General features: G+C 39.7%; 1 protein-coding gene across 1 annotated transcript in view; it reads right to left on the bottom strand.

Annotated features, from left to right (window-relative positions):
- The window catches only part of LOC126143752 (Down syndrome cell adhesion molecule-like protein Dscam2), a 726,918-nt gene that overhangs the window by 185,004 nt on the left and 524,893 nt on the right, over positions 1-17,021 (bottom strand). The window contains exons 21-22 of the mRNA XM_049915449.1: positions 5,667-5,771; positions 5,438-5,576 (exon numbers count right to left, since the gene is read on the bottom strand). Of these exons, the coding sequence (XP_049771406.1) occupies positions 5,438-5,576; positions 5,667-5,771 (244 nt within the window). The remainder of the gene's footprint in view (positions 1-5,437; positions 5,577-5,666; positions 5,772-17,021) is intronic.

The following is a 17,021-nucleotide window of genomic DNA, read 5'->3' as shown; positions in this document are numbered from 1 at the left end:
TCATGTGCATCCTATTCTTGTTACCCTGAAAGCTCAAGTAAAAGCAGAATCGGACAGGCTTCAATCACTAGGTGGGGTGCAACCTGTTATGGCTAGTGAATGGTCATTTCTGCTGGTTGTAGTTTGGAAGCCATAAGGGAAACATTGCCTCTGTGGCACCTTCATTACTACTGTCAATGTACAGTCAGTTGCAGATGTGTGTCCTCTCCCACGCCAGGAGTAACTGTTGGCAAAAATATTGGGTGGCCAGTACTTTTATAAAACTGATCTGTCTGAAGTGTATCTGCATATTGCTGTGGATGATGAATCTTGGTGAGTTCTGATTTTGAATATTCTTTTTGGCCTCTATCAATATTTTCACCTTCCTTTTGGAGTAGCTAGCACGCAATTGACTATGCCTGTCCAGATTGTATTAATTATCTGGATGATACTGTTACCAGGGGCTCCTCCATGGCCAACCATATAAAAAATTTGCACACTTTGTTTTCTGTCTAATAGTTCACAGGCTTACTGTGTATACTCTCAGTTTTTTTCAGCCTTCTATTGTTCATTTGGGGTTTGAGGTCTTGCAGGATGGGATGTTTTCTCTGCCAGACCACATCTATGTCTCACCCTCCATCCAAAAAGGAGCTTCATGACTTCTGAGGGAAGATAGCCTAAGACCATAAGTTCCTGCCAGCAGTAGCAACATTGGCCCACCTGTTGCCTGCCTTGTTATGCAGCATTGTACTTTTTTGCTGGAGTTCAGATTGCAATGGTGCTTTTCACATGTTGCAAATCAGAACTACTCTCTGCCCCTTGTTTAGATAATTTCTCTCTGAACGAGCACGGAGCTTCAGCGACTGACACCTCACAGTACCATCTCAGCACAGCCCTGGTGCGCCAATATGCTGACTGCTCTGAGTGTTCTGTTATTTTGGTTTCAAATCTCTCACTCCAGCCCAGCAGCATTATTTGCACATGTAAAAAGAGGCTCTTGCCATTGTCTACTCTCTCCAGAAATTTAACATTTTTTTCTATCATTTAAAGTTTCACCTTATTACTTACCATAAATCCTTGGTATCCTTGTTTAACAATCCACTTCCTTGCCTGACAAGGCAGCATACACCTACTATGCTGGTGCTGTTCTTCTCTCACTACAATTACGAAATCCATTTTCGACCTATGTCTAAACATGCCAATGCTTATGCCTTGTCCTGCCTTCCTGTAGGTCCTGATCCTGACTTTGATTGAGAAGAATTGCTTTGCTTCCATATTGATACTGAAACACAGGCTGTGGTCAAGGGTTTCCCAATTATGAGCTCGCGCATAGCAGCTGCTGTTGCCACCAACCCGATTCTCCACAGGTGGTTCAGTTTGTTGAACAGGGCTGGCCAGATAAACAACCAGGTCAGGCTTTGGGCCCCCTGTGCAACTATTTTTCCTTATTGTATCACCTCTCTGATTTTGATGGTGCTTTGCTGTTGTCCACTAAAGACCTCTCCCCAAAGTAGTTATTTGCACCACGTTATGGTTTCAAGTCCTACGCCTTCTCCACCACTGCCATTGGGGAGTTTCACACACTAAGCTGTTAACTAGGAGACACGTTTTTTGGCCAGGAATAGATGCAGTATTGTCCATTTGTTGTGGCTTGTGATCAGTGTGTCCAACAACAGGCAGCTCCCTTGTGTCTCTGCCTCCCCCCCCCCCCCACCCCTCTCCCTCCAACCACCCCCTGCCAGCCATGGGAATACATTCATGTAGACTTTGCGTGTTCCTGTTTGAATTCCTACTGGCACTTGTTTGTGGATACATTTTCCCCATTTCTTTAAATTCACCGGTGTGTGTCATCATCATCTGAGGTCACAGTTCATATGATTTTGAGGGTTTTTCCTGTTGAGGGGATGCCTTTCACCTTAGTTTCCGATAATGGGCCCCAATTCATTTCTCACATTTTTAATGTTTTGTTTTCGTCATGGCACTTGTCATGTTATGACTCCACATTCCACCCTCAATCCAATGGGGAGGCAAAAAGACTAGTGCATTCATTCAAGACCCAAATGAAAAAGTTTGTTGTGGATTTTTTGCTGGATGATGCTGGATGACCATTGTCACCTCAGCCATTGTCACTGGGACCTGCCTGCTGGTGATAACATAGGGATGGTGATGGCACCCTCCTCCCCTGAGCTGTCATCTGGTGCCGTGTAGTCCTACTACCTCCGGGCATGCCCATCCCACGTTCTTCACCAATGCTCCGGCGCCCACGCAGCACGTCATCCTGCACACGATGTTGGCACTGGCTGCTGCCACTCCAGATCCAATGGATGTGTCTCTTGTTGGGCCAATAGTGTCTCCTCCACTGCTCGGGTGCCCTCTTTGCATAAGGGAGAGGTGTGCTGTAGTCTGCTACAAGTGCATGGGAGTGTGAGTGTGCCAAGTGTAAGTCACTATGTGTGTGTGTGTGTGTGTATGTGTGTGTGTGTGTGTACTTAAATCAACTACCAACCATATCAGCATGGGCCGGCCATTAGAGGCCAGCTGTAGGAAGTATGCACATAGCTCAGTCTGTGCCACATCATCTACCAGGAACTCTTGCTTATATATGTGCAGAGTAGCACTGATTCCCTCTCACTATTTTCTTTTAGTTTGTATTGCTCACATTAGTCGTTCTGTGTATTGCTTATGTTTCATCTCTTGTGTGACTCTTTTCTCTTGTTGAATGTGAAGTCATGAGAGGCTTATTTCTGTTATTGCTCAGTGGTTTATGAATAAAGCATATTTGTGTTGCTTGGATCAGTTTCATGTATTATTTGGTTACTACAGTCCTCCCTAGTGTGTCTTTTAGTGCAAACGTTTCCAGTCTCCATCAGATTGTCAAACTCCAGTTTAACATGAAGGAATATAATTACATTTTTAGGGCTATGATATAGGAAGATACCAGCAACTGACATCATCTTGGGAGAGAGCGATGGAAATCAGCAGTCTCTCTTCAGATTAGAAGGAAGGTGAAACAGCAAAGAATGGTGAGTGGCGGAAGTACTTGGATTGTATTGTCACCAGAATCTTCCATCACTGATAGTGTTTTGCAGTGTAAAGGAATTAAAGACAAAGACTATTAGACTGCAGGTTAATTGGTAATAAAGATTGTGACTAAGGTAATGGCACAATTCAAAGTATCAAGTGAACATGAGTATAAGAAAACAACAAAGATGTTGGTAAACTTCTGCTGGACTCAGGACTGGCAGAAGGGAACAAAATGAGTGGACTGAACAGTCTAGCTTCAAACTCAGCAAATGCCAAAAAGGTGCCAAAATTGTGGTGCAATTGGATAGATAGTAAAAGCAGGAAAAGTTCTAGAAAATTAGTCTACAGAATGAAAAAATGAAGGATAGAAACTGAAAAATTATTGAAAGTATCACAAGGATTGAGGATAGATAAATTTTGGAACAAAATGTGGCAGAAACAAGAAGAAGGGTACAATTGTTTGAAGCATCTCTAGGAAGGAGGATTAATAACTAGACAGAAGAAATGAGAAAGGATTTTTAATAGGAGCTAAGAATTTCTTGGCAGTAACAGAAGAAGCACAAAAGCAAATACACCTAAATCTAAAGGAAATACACCAAAGTCTAAAGGAATTATCAAAGACTTCAGGAGAAATTAGTGAGGAAGTATACAAATTAAAATTATAATTTCAAGAACACAAGTGAAGTCTTCAGAAGATACAGAATGACAGCAGTGTGCTGTAGAAGCATATCACCATGACACACAAATTGGAGAACGAAGGAAAACTGCCGCTAATATAAAGGAGGAGTTGAAGAAACCACAGAGAGGTTCTAGAAGATGATAATGGTACAAATTTATGAAGTAAGAGATATAGAAGAGCAATTTTTACAAAATGACCTATTAGAGTTAAAAGTTGAGGGAAGTACTCACTAAAAAGAAACATATTATGTTATCAATTGGGAGCACAACACTAGACATTACCTTAGAGTACATCAGTTTCAGCAATGAAAGATGTCAGAAAACATTCACAATACAGCATTTGTAAAACAGTTTCACAATGTTTTTCTGAGTTTATGGGCAGAAATAAATTAATATTTGCTTCATCACAGGATACTTGCAGAAAGATACAAATGTGTGGAGTATCAAAGCTGCAGAATGAAATTTCCATCATTATCGTAAAGAGATATTCTTGTGGCAGTACTAGAAGGAAGGAAGATAAGGATTTGAAGGCTGTTTGACAATGCAGTCATTAGAGACATAGCACAGGCTCGGATTAGGGGGTTATGGAGAAGGAACTTGGCCACGTCCTTTCAAACGAACCATCCCAGAACTTACCTGAATTATATTAGGGACATCATAGAAAACCTACGTCACAATGTCTGTTTGGGGATTTGAATATCATCCTCACAAATGTGAGTCCAATGTGGTAATCACTGTGCCACCACAGTTGGTGGCAATACTGATCTTGGACCAAACAGTAGGCAGGGAAGTCACTGTTGTTAAATCTAACACTGAATTCACAAAGCAATGATAAGTTGCAGGAATATGTTAAATGACAATATCGAACAAGGTGGTGCAGTGTCCAACCATAAAGTTTTAGATTTTCTGTGATTTTCCTAAACCATTCCTGGAAAACGCTGAGAAGGTTCCTTTGGAACAGATGAGGTTGATTTCCTTACCCACCCTTTTGTAAACCAAGCTCGTATTCCACTTCTAATGAACTCATTGTCAAAGGGATGGTAAACTCTAATATTCCTTCCTTTTGAAAATGACATTGAGAAAAAATGTATATTTAAAGGATCTTATGAAAGGCAAAGGTTTATTGAGATTTTATTTTGCCTTTCACTATTAGAGATAAACCATCAATGATTCCATATAAAGATTTTGAAGAAATTTGTGCAATGAATCAAATGATCATAAGAGAAGAAACTTCAAGACTGAAAATAAGAAGGAATGTATTTGAGAGAATGTAGATGTGAAGATTCCATTTCCAGTATAATTCTGCCAATACAAGGAACACCAGAATGAAGGATTTAGCCAAGTGCGACCAACAGACCCATCCACTATGGCTCCAGAGATGAAGCATATGGAGAAGAAAATTGCACTTTTAAGTAGGTCTCATTTCAGAATGGACCATGATGATATGTCAGACCATATGGAAAAGTCTTTAATCATCAACAGTCCTGATGAACTACAGGATGACTAGGCCTTTGAATCAGATACAGTAACACAAGAGGTTTGACAAAAATATCTTATGAAAATGGCTCCATCACAAACTGCTCTCTATCTCTGTCTTCATGGAGTGTACCAGCTTAAAATTTTGACAATGCATGTTTCTGGATTAGGTAATAATTTCACAATAGGTGAAATATAAGTTTTAATTATCATTGTACCATGACATAAATCACTCTAGCTCTATTGTATCTGATGATATTTACAAAGGGGCAAAAATAACCTCCTTCTTGAGTAGTCACGGGGACAGGATGTGATTTTGGACCAGGCCCAATGCTATTGAATGCCTGGACATATATATCGTATTTTGTGAATTTCTTCAGCTGTTTCAGTAGTATCTCCGTATTTGTAAGGCCTCGAACCTGTAAAAATGAAAGAGATGATGAGCTCATAAACAGTGTATTACTCTAATATTTTTGGCTGAAGAAATCTTAATATATTTACATACTAACCGTGCGTGAATCTGTATTGTTTGACTCAGGGTTCACAGTTCCATGAAGGCCCCAGTGAACAATATATCCTAATATATCTCCATTCCAAGTGTCACGGAGTGGTGGCTATTGCAAAACATAGTTAGGTTAAAGGCAACAACAATAAATCAGACTCAACACAAATAATTAACAAATCCTGATGGTCATATCTTTTGCACACCACTTAAATAATTTGTTTTAATAAAGCATTGAATCATGTTGATATGTTAAGTACCAGTCATTACACACTCCCCTTGTCTCCTTGCTATATAAAACACTATTAATGAATTACCACCCAACAGTAAAATAACAACCATTTTCTCCACTTTGTGTATTTGATATAAATATGAATGATGTAGACACAAAAGTGATGACGCATCAACAAGAAACATCAGTTGTGTACAGCAGTTATAATCCAAGAGTTCGAACACCATAGTGTTCTACTAGACAGTGCTGTTATTAGAAAGAATATGCCCATGCCTATCTCTGTTTGGAGAATTTGTTCTTCCAGCCAGTTACATGAGGAAAGACTTAAATTTTCATGTGGAATGAAATATATGACACACCAGTTGTCAACTATGGAGATCACAGACAACACAAAAGTGATTAAAAATTAATACAATCAACTGATCTACATAACTAAGCAGCTATCCTGAAACTTGGCACCAGTTGCAGGTTGCCTGTCTAACAGGTTCCAGGGGCAACAAAAATTGTATTTTCAATATTTTGCATAGTTACTGACCAAATTTAAAATGCTATCACAATCTATCATTAAGAGGTATAATCTTATGTTAAAAATTTAACACAATAAGACAAATATGACAGTTAAAGACTGTGTGTTTGTTTGAGACAGTTTAACTGATGCAGCACAAAGACCCATACTTTAGGCATTCAGTATTTGATAGTGACTTCCAACAAAATTTACACATAATTTAACAAACTTTATGAAACTTTTCTCACTGACACCTTACAAAAAATGATGAAAGGAAAAACGTTTATCATCTAATACATTTTTGCTATTCATGCAGTAACACTTCTGCATCAGACATAACTTTTTAATTTCTTTACTAATGACTCTATTCACAATACAGTTTGCAGACAGTATCCACATATACCACTGAATGACTTGCAAAATTATATCATTGAACAAAATGCAGTTCATGAGATATGATGTCATACATATTTAGATGCATAAAAAACTAGCTTCTGGTTAAAATGATGTGCATTATAACATCAACATCAAGCATGAGGTTTTAATTTATTACTTCTTTACTATCAATTCTATTCATAACATGCTTCACAGGCAGTATCTGTTTATATGACTGAATATATCTGCAAATTATATCACTGTATGACACATAAATTGAAGATGTGACATCATACACTCTGATATGCATGAAAAACTAGCTTCAGCAGAAAGTGTGCTGCAAATTACCCACATTATATTCATCCAGTGTTTCATGAGCTGAGCACATACAACAAACTTTAAGCACAATTACAAAACTTGGCTTACTAAAGGAATAAAAATATCTTGTAACCACAAAAGGGAACTGTATCTAACAACAAGAAAGAGTAATGACCCAGAAACAGCCAAATATTATAAAAACTACTATGCTACATTAAGAAAGGTTATTAAAAAGTCCAGAAGCATGTGCATCATGTCTGAGATTAATACCTCTGATAACAAAATAAAAACAATTTGGAATATTGTTACAAGGGAGACAGGACAACTAAGAGTATAGGATGATGGCATCACCGTCAAAGCGAATGGAAACTTGATAAACAACAAGCCGGAAGTCGAAAACATTTTGAATAATCATTTTTTAAATGTTGTAGAGAAAACAGGATCTAAATGTTCTTTAGAAGAAGCAAGGCAGTTAATGGAAGAGGCCTTACCCACACTATTTGATATAATTGAAATTCCACCCACCTCTCCATCTGAAATTAGGAAGATAATAAACTCTCTCAAGAATAAAAGCTCACACGGGATTGATGGCATTTCCAGCAGGATAATAAAAGCTTGTTCCCAAGAAATAAGTGGGACTCTTGGCCACATATGTAATAGCTCTCTGAAGCAGGGTATTTTCCCAGATAGACTGAAGTATGCCATTGTTATACCACTGCATAAAAAAGGGGATGTGTCTGATGTCAACAACTACCGCCCAATCTCTCTTCTGACTGATTTATCCAAAATTCTTGAAAAAGTAATGTATTGTAGAGTAACTTCACACCTTTGTAAAAATAAAGTTTTAACAAAATGTCAGTTTGGTTTCCAGAAGGGTTTTTCAATGGAAGATGCTATATATACTTTCATTAATGAAATATTAAATGCTCTGAGTAACCGGAAGTCACCTGTTGGGATTTTTTGATTGTGTAAATCATGGAATACTTCTAGATAAGCTCAAGTACTGTAGTATGAATGGAACAGTGCTTGCTCAAATGGTTTAAATCGTACCTAACTGGAAGAGTGCAGAAAGTTGAAATAAACAGTTCACATAATATGCAAAAAACTGGTGATTTCTCAAACTGAGGAACAATCAAGAATGGGGTGCCGCAAGGTTTGGTCTTGGGTCCTCTGCTGTTCTAAATATATATTAATGACTTGCCATTCTATATTCACGAAGATGCAAAGCTGGTACTTTTTGCCGATGATACAAGTATAGCTATCACACCCAACAGACAAGAATTAACTGGTGAAATTGTAAACAATGTTTTTCAGAAAATCATTAAGTGGTTCTCTGCAAATGGGCTCTCATTAAACTTTGACAAAACACAGTATATACAGTTCCACACAGTAAATGGAATGACACCATTAATAAATATAGACTTTGATCAGAAATCGGTAGCTAAGGTGGAATATTCAAAATTTCTAGGTGTTTGCATTGATGAGGGGTTGAACTGGAAAAAACACACTGAGGATCTGCTGAAACGTTTGAGTTCAGCTACTTATGCTATTAGGGTCATTGCAAATTTTGGCGATATTCATCTGAGTAAATTAGCTTACCACGCCTATTTTCATTCTCTTCTTTCGTATGGCATCATATTCTGGGGTAACTCATCATTGAGTAAAATGGAGACTATGTTGAAAAATAGACAAAAGTGTAAGCTTTTCAATAATGTATAAATTAATGACAACAAACAATGTTTTCTATTTGTTAAAAATATGGGTACCTTACTTTGGGTACAACCCTCATAATAACATAATACAGTGGACAGAAGTGTGAAGCAGAGAAACATATAAAGGAAAACAGTATTTACACTAGCTTCCAGTTTATTACTCATTCTCTAGTAACAGTACACACACACACACACACACACACACACATGCGGGCGCGCGAGTGCGCGCCTGTGGGAGTGTACTTTTACTAGAAAAAGAGCAACAGCTCGAAATCTAGTATGAATATTGTTTTCTGTTGCATGTTTCTGTGTTCCACTCATCAGTCCACTGTAGCTGTTTGTTGCCTTTCCCTTATTTTCCATAATATTGTTCCATTATTGTAGTAATAACCTAAACCTTCACCTTTGTATCTGACATTTGTCTGTGCAGGCGTGAAGTCACACTAGTAAAGCACCAAAAATAACCAGGAATAAGAATCAATACTGTGAATTTATTTAATGTTACTGTAAGAACTCAGCTCTAATTTGTCTGCAGCAGCAGCTCTTTACAACATTGATGGAAACATTATTGCTGAATCAGATGATATATTACATGCTCAGAAAGAATATTTTGATGACTTATTGAACAGCCCAAAACCAGAAAACAACTTGGAGAAAACGTGCCCTACAACAGCTGAATATCTTTTAAATGACCCAACATACAAAGAGGTAGTCAACAGTTTGAAAAAACTGAAAAACCATGAAGTGGAGGGAACTGATGGAATATCGGCGTTATTGCTGAAATATGGCATTCATAAATTTTACAGGAAATGGTTTTATCTTATTTTTAAAATTTGGCAAGGTGAAAAAATACCAGATGAATGGAGGGAATCAATCATTATCTCCACACAATAAAGGAGATAAATGAAACTGCGGGAATTACAGAGGTATTTCCCTGCCAGTCACATCATATGAAGTACAATCACATATAATATTGCAGAGACTCGCCCCCTACACTGAGGACATAATAGGGGGCTACAAGAATAGTTTTCAAACAAATAGATCAACAATAGACATCATATTCTGCATCAAGACCATCTATGAATAAATATGGGAAGGCCTACAATTCAGTGCACAGAGAAACAGTATTGGAAATCATGGCAGAATATGGAATCCCCAAGGAAACTCATCAGCTTGGTCAAAATATGCATGGAGGAGGTAGTAAGCTGGGTGACATACTGTGGCTCATTATCAGATTGTTTCAAGAACAAAACTGGACTGAAGCAAGGTAATGCTCTACCCCACTTATCTTTAATCTTTTCATGGAAAACATGGGAAGAGAAACCAAATGAGCAGCAAATGGGAACATCACATGTAAAAACAACCAACTGGCCTATGCAGATGACATATATTCAATAGCAAATAAGAGAGGTGAAATTGAAACACTGTTCAAGAAGCTAAAGGAAACCACCATGAAAATAAATTTAAATATTAATGAAGAAAAAATAGAATACACGATCATAAGACTACAGGACAACATGATAACCTTCATATAGAAAACTATACTTTCAGGAACCCTCCAACTTCAAATATCTTGGTGTAAATATAAATGACTGCAATAGAAGACAGGACAAATACAAACTAGACAACAGAATGCAAAGTAAGTTTACTTTTCCCTTCAAAAACTTCTATCCTCCAAACTATTGACCAGAGAAACCAATCTGAATTTCTACAACACAATCATTGGGCCAGTATTATTGGTATGTAGATTTGAAGCATGGAGTGTGACCAAAAAGCAAGTGCACCAACTCTAAGTCTTCCAAAACAGAGTGTACAGAAAAGTCTCTGGGCTAACATTTGACCAAGCAACACAAAGACGGGTTTGGAGATTCAACAAAAAACTATTTAAGCTAGCCAACCCCTGTTAGCGAATATCGCCAAAGCATGACGTTTGCAATGGGCAGACCATGTTGTCAGAATGGGTTATGTGCAGAACAGTCCATCAGATATGAGACAAGAAGATGGAAGGCTCAAGACCCCTGGAAGACAAAGAAGCAAATGGCAAGAAGAGGTGAGTTCAGACTGCAGAGTGCTAAGTTCCATAGAATGGGAGGAAGCAGCACAAGACAGGAAGAACGGGAGGCAGATAGTGAGAGTGACACAGGATAGTCACATTCCAAAGAAGTAAACAGAGTGAGTGTGAGTGATCTGTTACCTATATAATCATGTAACAATCTCAAGCAGCACATTATCTGTGTATGCTGACTGGCAAGCACTGTATCTTCAGTGGGTGTGCATGATGAATTGAATGAGAATAGAATTTTTTTAGGGCTTTATTAAGAGTGACTTAATCCAGAAATGAACCTGACAATGCTTCACAATTGCTAAATATATATAGGACTTGCATATACATCCTAAATTCCTTCCCCCCTCTCTTGCTTCTCATCTTCTCACCCTCTCCCTCTCTCTGGACACCTCCTCCTCCCGCCTCTCTCTGGCCATTTCCTCCTTCCCCCTCTCTTTGTCCATTTATGCCTGAATGTTCATTACAGAATCATGTAAAAACTGGAAGTAAATCAGTCAAGAACTGTTCAAGATTTGTGATAATGATGCTGGTATATGCCTTCACCAGCACACCGATCAGCACTAGGAAACATTGTATGGCAGGTGCTGAACTAGGCGCGCATATGACAAAACAAGACCAAAACACACACCCACAGTATGCAATGATAATGCCCACTAGGCAGCATGCGTAATAGGCTGCTGCTGCCAACTGAGCAGTCAATTTCTCAATCTCAGCACCTCAGTATGGTGCATCAGGAATCACAGACAAGATTCAAGAATTAGTACATGTTATTTGATTGTTGTTAACCACAGAACTTCAGATTGGACATCATTGAAGTTAAGTACTCAATTGGTTCCTGTAGGAAAGTATATTTTAACCACATGTGCCTTTCGTGTTGTAGTGAGAGGAAACAGGCCACACACTTATGATACCACCGTCTCCTCATCCAGCCAGGAGCCAGAAAACATTACAAGGGGGCACAGCCACAACAAGTTGCAACGAGTTTGATCAACAAGTTGTGTTTGCTTTTCATGTGTTCTAGGTTGCTGCAGGGGAGCCGTCATTACAGTGATTCTATTTGCTCATTTGTACTTGTTGTTGCATGTATTACAGGAGATGAGTTGCAGAACTAATCTATGTCTCTTTTCAGATGCTTTGCACATTGCTTTTCTATTTGTCTTTTTCATATTTTACTGTAATTTGTTAGCATTAGAATGGCTGCCACACCCCCTCCACCCACTGCCCCAGTGCCTCAGCTGCAGACTGCTCCTGCTCTGGAATTAAATCAGATTTTTCAGTATCAGACCCAGCAAATTGCCACTTTGCTGTCTATTGTAGAGCAATCTGTTGCCGCACAAGCTGCCCAACTGACCAACCAACCAATCCCACAAGCGCCACCAAACAATAATCCACCATTTTGGCACTTCAATGAAAAAGAAGAGGAATGGGTTGAACATCTTACCCACTTCCAGCCCCACTGTCAAGTCCACGAATTCAAGATACTGAGAACTCTCATTATTTCATGTCTGAACCCCTGTGTGTTGCTTCATTCAAAAACTCTTTCCTACATCATCTCCTGAAGCACTCACCTATGAAGAAGTAGTAAGTGCATCAAGTCAGCAGATTATGATCATGGCAGTCAGATTTCAGTTCTTCCACTTTAAGAAAAAGCCAGAACAGATATACCATCACTGGTATACCAAATTACAGAGTCTTGCTAGGAAGTGTGAGTTCAAGTCTAGCGGTGGCAACTTTTATAGTGACATAATGATCCGTGATGTGATTACATACAATGTCCCTGATACTAGAATGAGAGAACAGATTGTCAAGTACTCAGATCCTTCAGTCCATCAAGTGTTGCAAGTTTTAGAACAATTCGATTCCAGCACCATTGTTGTTGTTGTCTTCAGTCCTGAGACTGGTTTGATGCAGCTCTCCATGCTACTCTATCCTGTGCAAGCTTCTTCATCTCCCAGTACCTACTGCAACCTACATCCTTCTGAATCTGCTTAGTGTATTCATCTCTTGGTCTCCCCCTACGATTTTTACCCTCCACGCTGCCTTCCAATACTAAATTGGTGATCCCTTGATGCCTCAGAACATGTCCTACCAACCGATCCCTTCTTCTGGTCAAGTTGTGCCACAAACTTCTCTTCTCCCCAATCCTATTCAATATTTCCTCATTAGTCATGTGATCTACCCATCTAATCTTCAGCATTCTTCTGTATCCAGCACCATAGCTGCCAATAAATTTGATCAGGTTCCAATTTGTTGGATCAAGTCACCTCTTGCCCGCGACCGCCCCACTCAGCCACCACAATGTGGGGGCACACACATGTACAGACAGCCTAATAAACAAGTAGCCAGGCCTGTACATCTAGTGAAGTCTTGCCCTTGCTGTTTTGATTCCCAAAAGCGGCAAGATTACCCATCGTGCAGCTCACCATGTCCAGGTAGTTTGCTCACAATGGCAAAAGAATGCCAATTCTGCCTGCTCTCACAACAACAGGTCTCATGCACATTATGTGAATGCAGTGTTTACAAAACTGACTACAGGTTCTAGCAGTAATCAAGTAAGGTTGTGCGGTCATCTCTCCCCTGTGCAGTGCGACGCCCTTCCAACAAACTATTTGTAACATTAAAAATTGCTGGCTGGTGTGTTGACTTTCAATTGTATACAGGTGCTTCTGTAACTTTGCTTAATTGTGCCACATATTAACAGTTAGGCTCACCATGCCTGTCAAAATCTAGCACGCACCTCACTTCATACAATGGACAGGAAATTCAAGTACTTGGACAGTGTAGTTTGCCTGCACTTACAAATCTCTCACTAGGACAGTGCCATTTGCAATCAAGTGGCAGTGAAAATATTTTTGGCGTAGATTTGCTTGACTTGTTTGCCCTTAGCATCCATGACAATGTACTTTCAGTGACTGCTTTTAATCCAAAAGACAGTATAGCTAGTTCATTTAAGGAATTTCCTGAACTCTTTTCTGATAGACTTGTTTCTGTAGCACACATTGCCCTGAAAGACAATGCACAGCCTAAGTTTATCCAGTCTCAGCCTGTTCCCACTGCTTTGCAGGACAAAGTAGCCAGTGAATTAAAGGAATTGCAAGACAATGGTATGATTGCTCCAGCACAAGCTAGTCAGTGTGCAAGTCCGTTAGTTTTGATGCCCAAGCCTACTAGTCACATTCGCAATTGAATTGACTTCAAAACTACAGTCAATCCACAAACAATAATTGACACTTATCCATTGCCTTGCCTTGGGGAACTTATGGACAGACTTTGTGCAGGCCATTACTTTTCTAAGATAGATTTGCATGATACTTATTTGAAAATACCACTAGATGAAGAACCATAGCAAATGTTGTTGTTAAAAGGGACTTAGGACTGTTCAAGTATTTGCATTTGTCCTTTGGCAGTGCCTTCACACCTGCCATGTTTCAGCATTACTTGGAACAGCTGACTGCTCAAGTGCTGTTCTGTTCAAACTAACTTGATGATATTATTGTCTCAGATGATCTGCCAGAGGACCACACTGCCAATTTGCATACTCTTTTTCGTATGTTGTCAGATGCAGGACTCAGTGTCACTCAAAAAGTGTGCCTTTTTTCAGAAAGAACTACAGAGGTCATGTGTTAAACAGTGAGGGTGTGCACCCTCTTCAATCTCATTTGCTTGCAATCCATGACCTGCCTGTTTCTTGCAATGTAGCTGAACTGCAGTCAGTGCTAAGCAAGTTGACATACTACATTCGTTTCATTCCAAACGGTTCACAGATAGCAGCTCCATTGCATCACTTGCATTAGAAAAATGTGCCTATTGTGTGGACCAAACAGTGTCACAACTCATTTCAGAAACTCAAAAATGCCTTGCTCAGTGACCGATGTTTAGTACATTTTGATCCGGCCAAACCAGTGATTTTGCAAGTAGACGCTTCCTTTTACGGAATCAAAGCTGTGCTTTCACACAAAATTGGTGCACAAGACAAGAGAGGCCTATTTCTTTTGACTCAAAGTTCTTAATTCAAACACAGTGCAAGTTATTCACAAACTGAAAATGAGGCTCTCACTATTTTGTATGGTGTGACAAAATTCCATCACTATCTATTTGGTCACAAGTTGTATTTAGTGACAGAACACAAGCCTTTGCAGTCTTTGTTTCATCCATCAAAGCTGGTTCCTACACATACTGCTCAAAAGTTGTTAACACTGGGCTTTGCTTCTATCCCAGTTCCAGTACGAAATTGTGTACAGACCTACGGCAAAACATGGCAATGCAGATGCCCTTGCTCACCTTCCGATTGGCCCCAACTCTGATTTTGATTACTCTGATGCATCTTGTTGCCAGATCGATGCACAGGACTTTGAATTGCTCCAATATTTTCCACTGAATTACAGAAAAACTGCAAAGGCCACGGAAGTGAACACTGATCTCAAGATTTTGTTGCATTACATTCACACATCTTGGGCTCACTCATTGAACAGTATTCAGAACTCTGTAATGCACCAATACTTTGCTCATTGGCATAACCTTTGAGTACAACAAGGTGTGATCTTACTACAATCTGACAGTGGACAATCGTGTGTGCTCATTCCCGTAGTGTTGCAAAAGGATGTGTTACAACTGCTTCACCAAGGACACTGGGGAATTGTTCACTCTAAACAGTTAGTGTGCAAGTACTGTACTTGGCAGGACATGGACACACACACTGAACAGACGATGTCACAGTGTGGCACAAAAATGGACAATCAATCAGCTCCACCACAGACATTTGCAGCTTGGCCTAAGACTCAATCGCTATGGCAATGAGAGCATATTGACTTTGCAGGACCATGCTGGAACACTCGTTGGATTATTGTGGTAGACTCTTTTACCAAGTTTTCATTTCCAGTGCTTACAGACTCTACCACATTACGTAGCACCATTCAAGTATTGTCCTCAATTTTTTTGAATTGAAGGATTGCCTGAAATCATGTTACAGACAATGGACCTGAGTTCACATCACATGAGTTTACACAATTTTATGAACAAAATTGTATTCATCATCTAACAAGTACCCCATTTTATAATGAGTCACCCTCATCTAAAATTACCTTTTTTAAAGAGATAACTGATACCATGTACAACACCAATTCTTGCATAGGTTAAAGTTATCACATCTGTTTCATTAAAAGAATTCATATGATTTTGTATATGATATGTTATACTTCACACTAATATATATATATATATATATATATATATATATATATATATATATACGACTTCCTCAAATCCTGCCCTGAAATGAGATCCATCCTTCATGAAATCCTCCCCACTCCACCAAGAGTGTCTTTCCGCCGTCCACCTAACCTTCGTAACCTCTTAGTTCATCCCTATGAAATCCCCAAACCACCTTCCCTACCCTCTGGCTCCTACCCTTGTAACCGCCCCCGGTGTAAAACCTGTCCCATGCACCCTCCCACCACCACCTACTCCAGTCCTGTAACCCGGAAGGTGTACACAATCAAAGGCAGAGCCACGTGTGAAAGCACCCACGTGATCTACCAACTGACCTGCCTACACTGTGATGCGTTCTATGTGGGAATGACCAGCAACAAACTGTCCATTCGCATGAATGGACACAGGCAGACAGTGTTTGTTGGTAATGAGGATCACCCTGTGGCTAAACATGCCTTGGTGCACGACCAGCACATCTTGGCGCAGTGTTACACCGTCCGGGTTATCTGGATACTTCCTACTAATACCAACCTATCCGAACTCCGGAGATGGGAACTTGCTCTTCAATATATCCTCTCTTCCCGTTATCCACCAGGCCTCAATCTCCGCTAATTTCAAGTTGCCGCCACTCATACCTCACCTGTCATTCAACAACATCTTTGCCTCTGCACTTCTGCCTCGACTGACCTCTCTGCCCAAACTCTTTGTCTTTAAATATGTCTGCTTGTGTCTGTATATGTGTGGATGGATATGTGTGTGTGTGCGAGTGAGTACCCGTCCTTTTTTCCCCCTAAGGTAAGTCTTTCCGCTCCCGGGACTGGAATGACTCCTTACCCTCTCCCTTAAAACCCACATCCTTTCGTCTTTCCCTCTCCTTCCCTCTTTCCTGATGAGGCAACAGTTTGTTGCGAAAGCTTGAATTTTGTGTGTATGTTTGTGTTCGTTTG

The sequence above is a fragment of the Schistocerca cancellata genome, chromosome 1 (genome assembly GCF_023864275.1).
Source record: "Schistocerca cancellata isolate TAMUIC-IGC-003103 chromosome 1, iqSchCanc2.1, whole genome shotgun sequence".
Taxonomy (NCBI): Eukaryota; Metazoa; Arthropoda; class Insecta; order Orthoptera; family Acrididae; genus Schistocerca; species Schistocerca cancellata.
The sequence above is the reverse complement of the archived record's forward strand: the minus strand, read 5'-3'. Positions and strand labels throughout refer to the sequence as shown.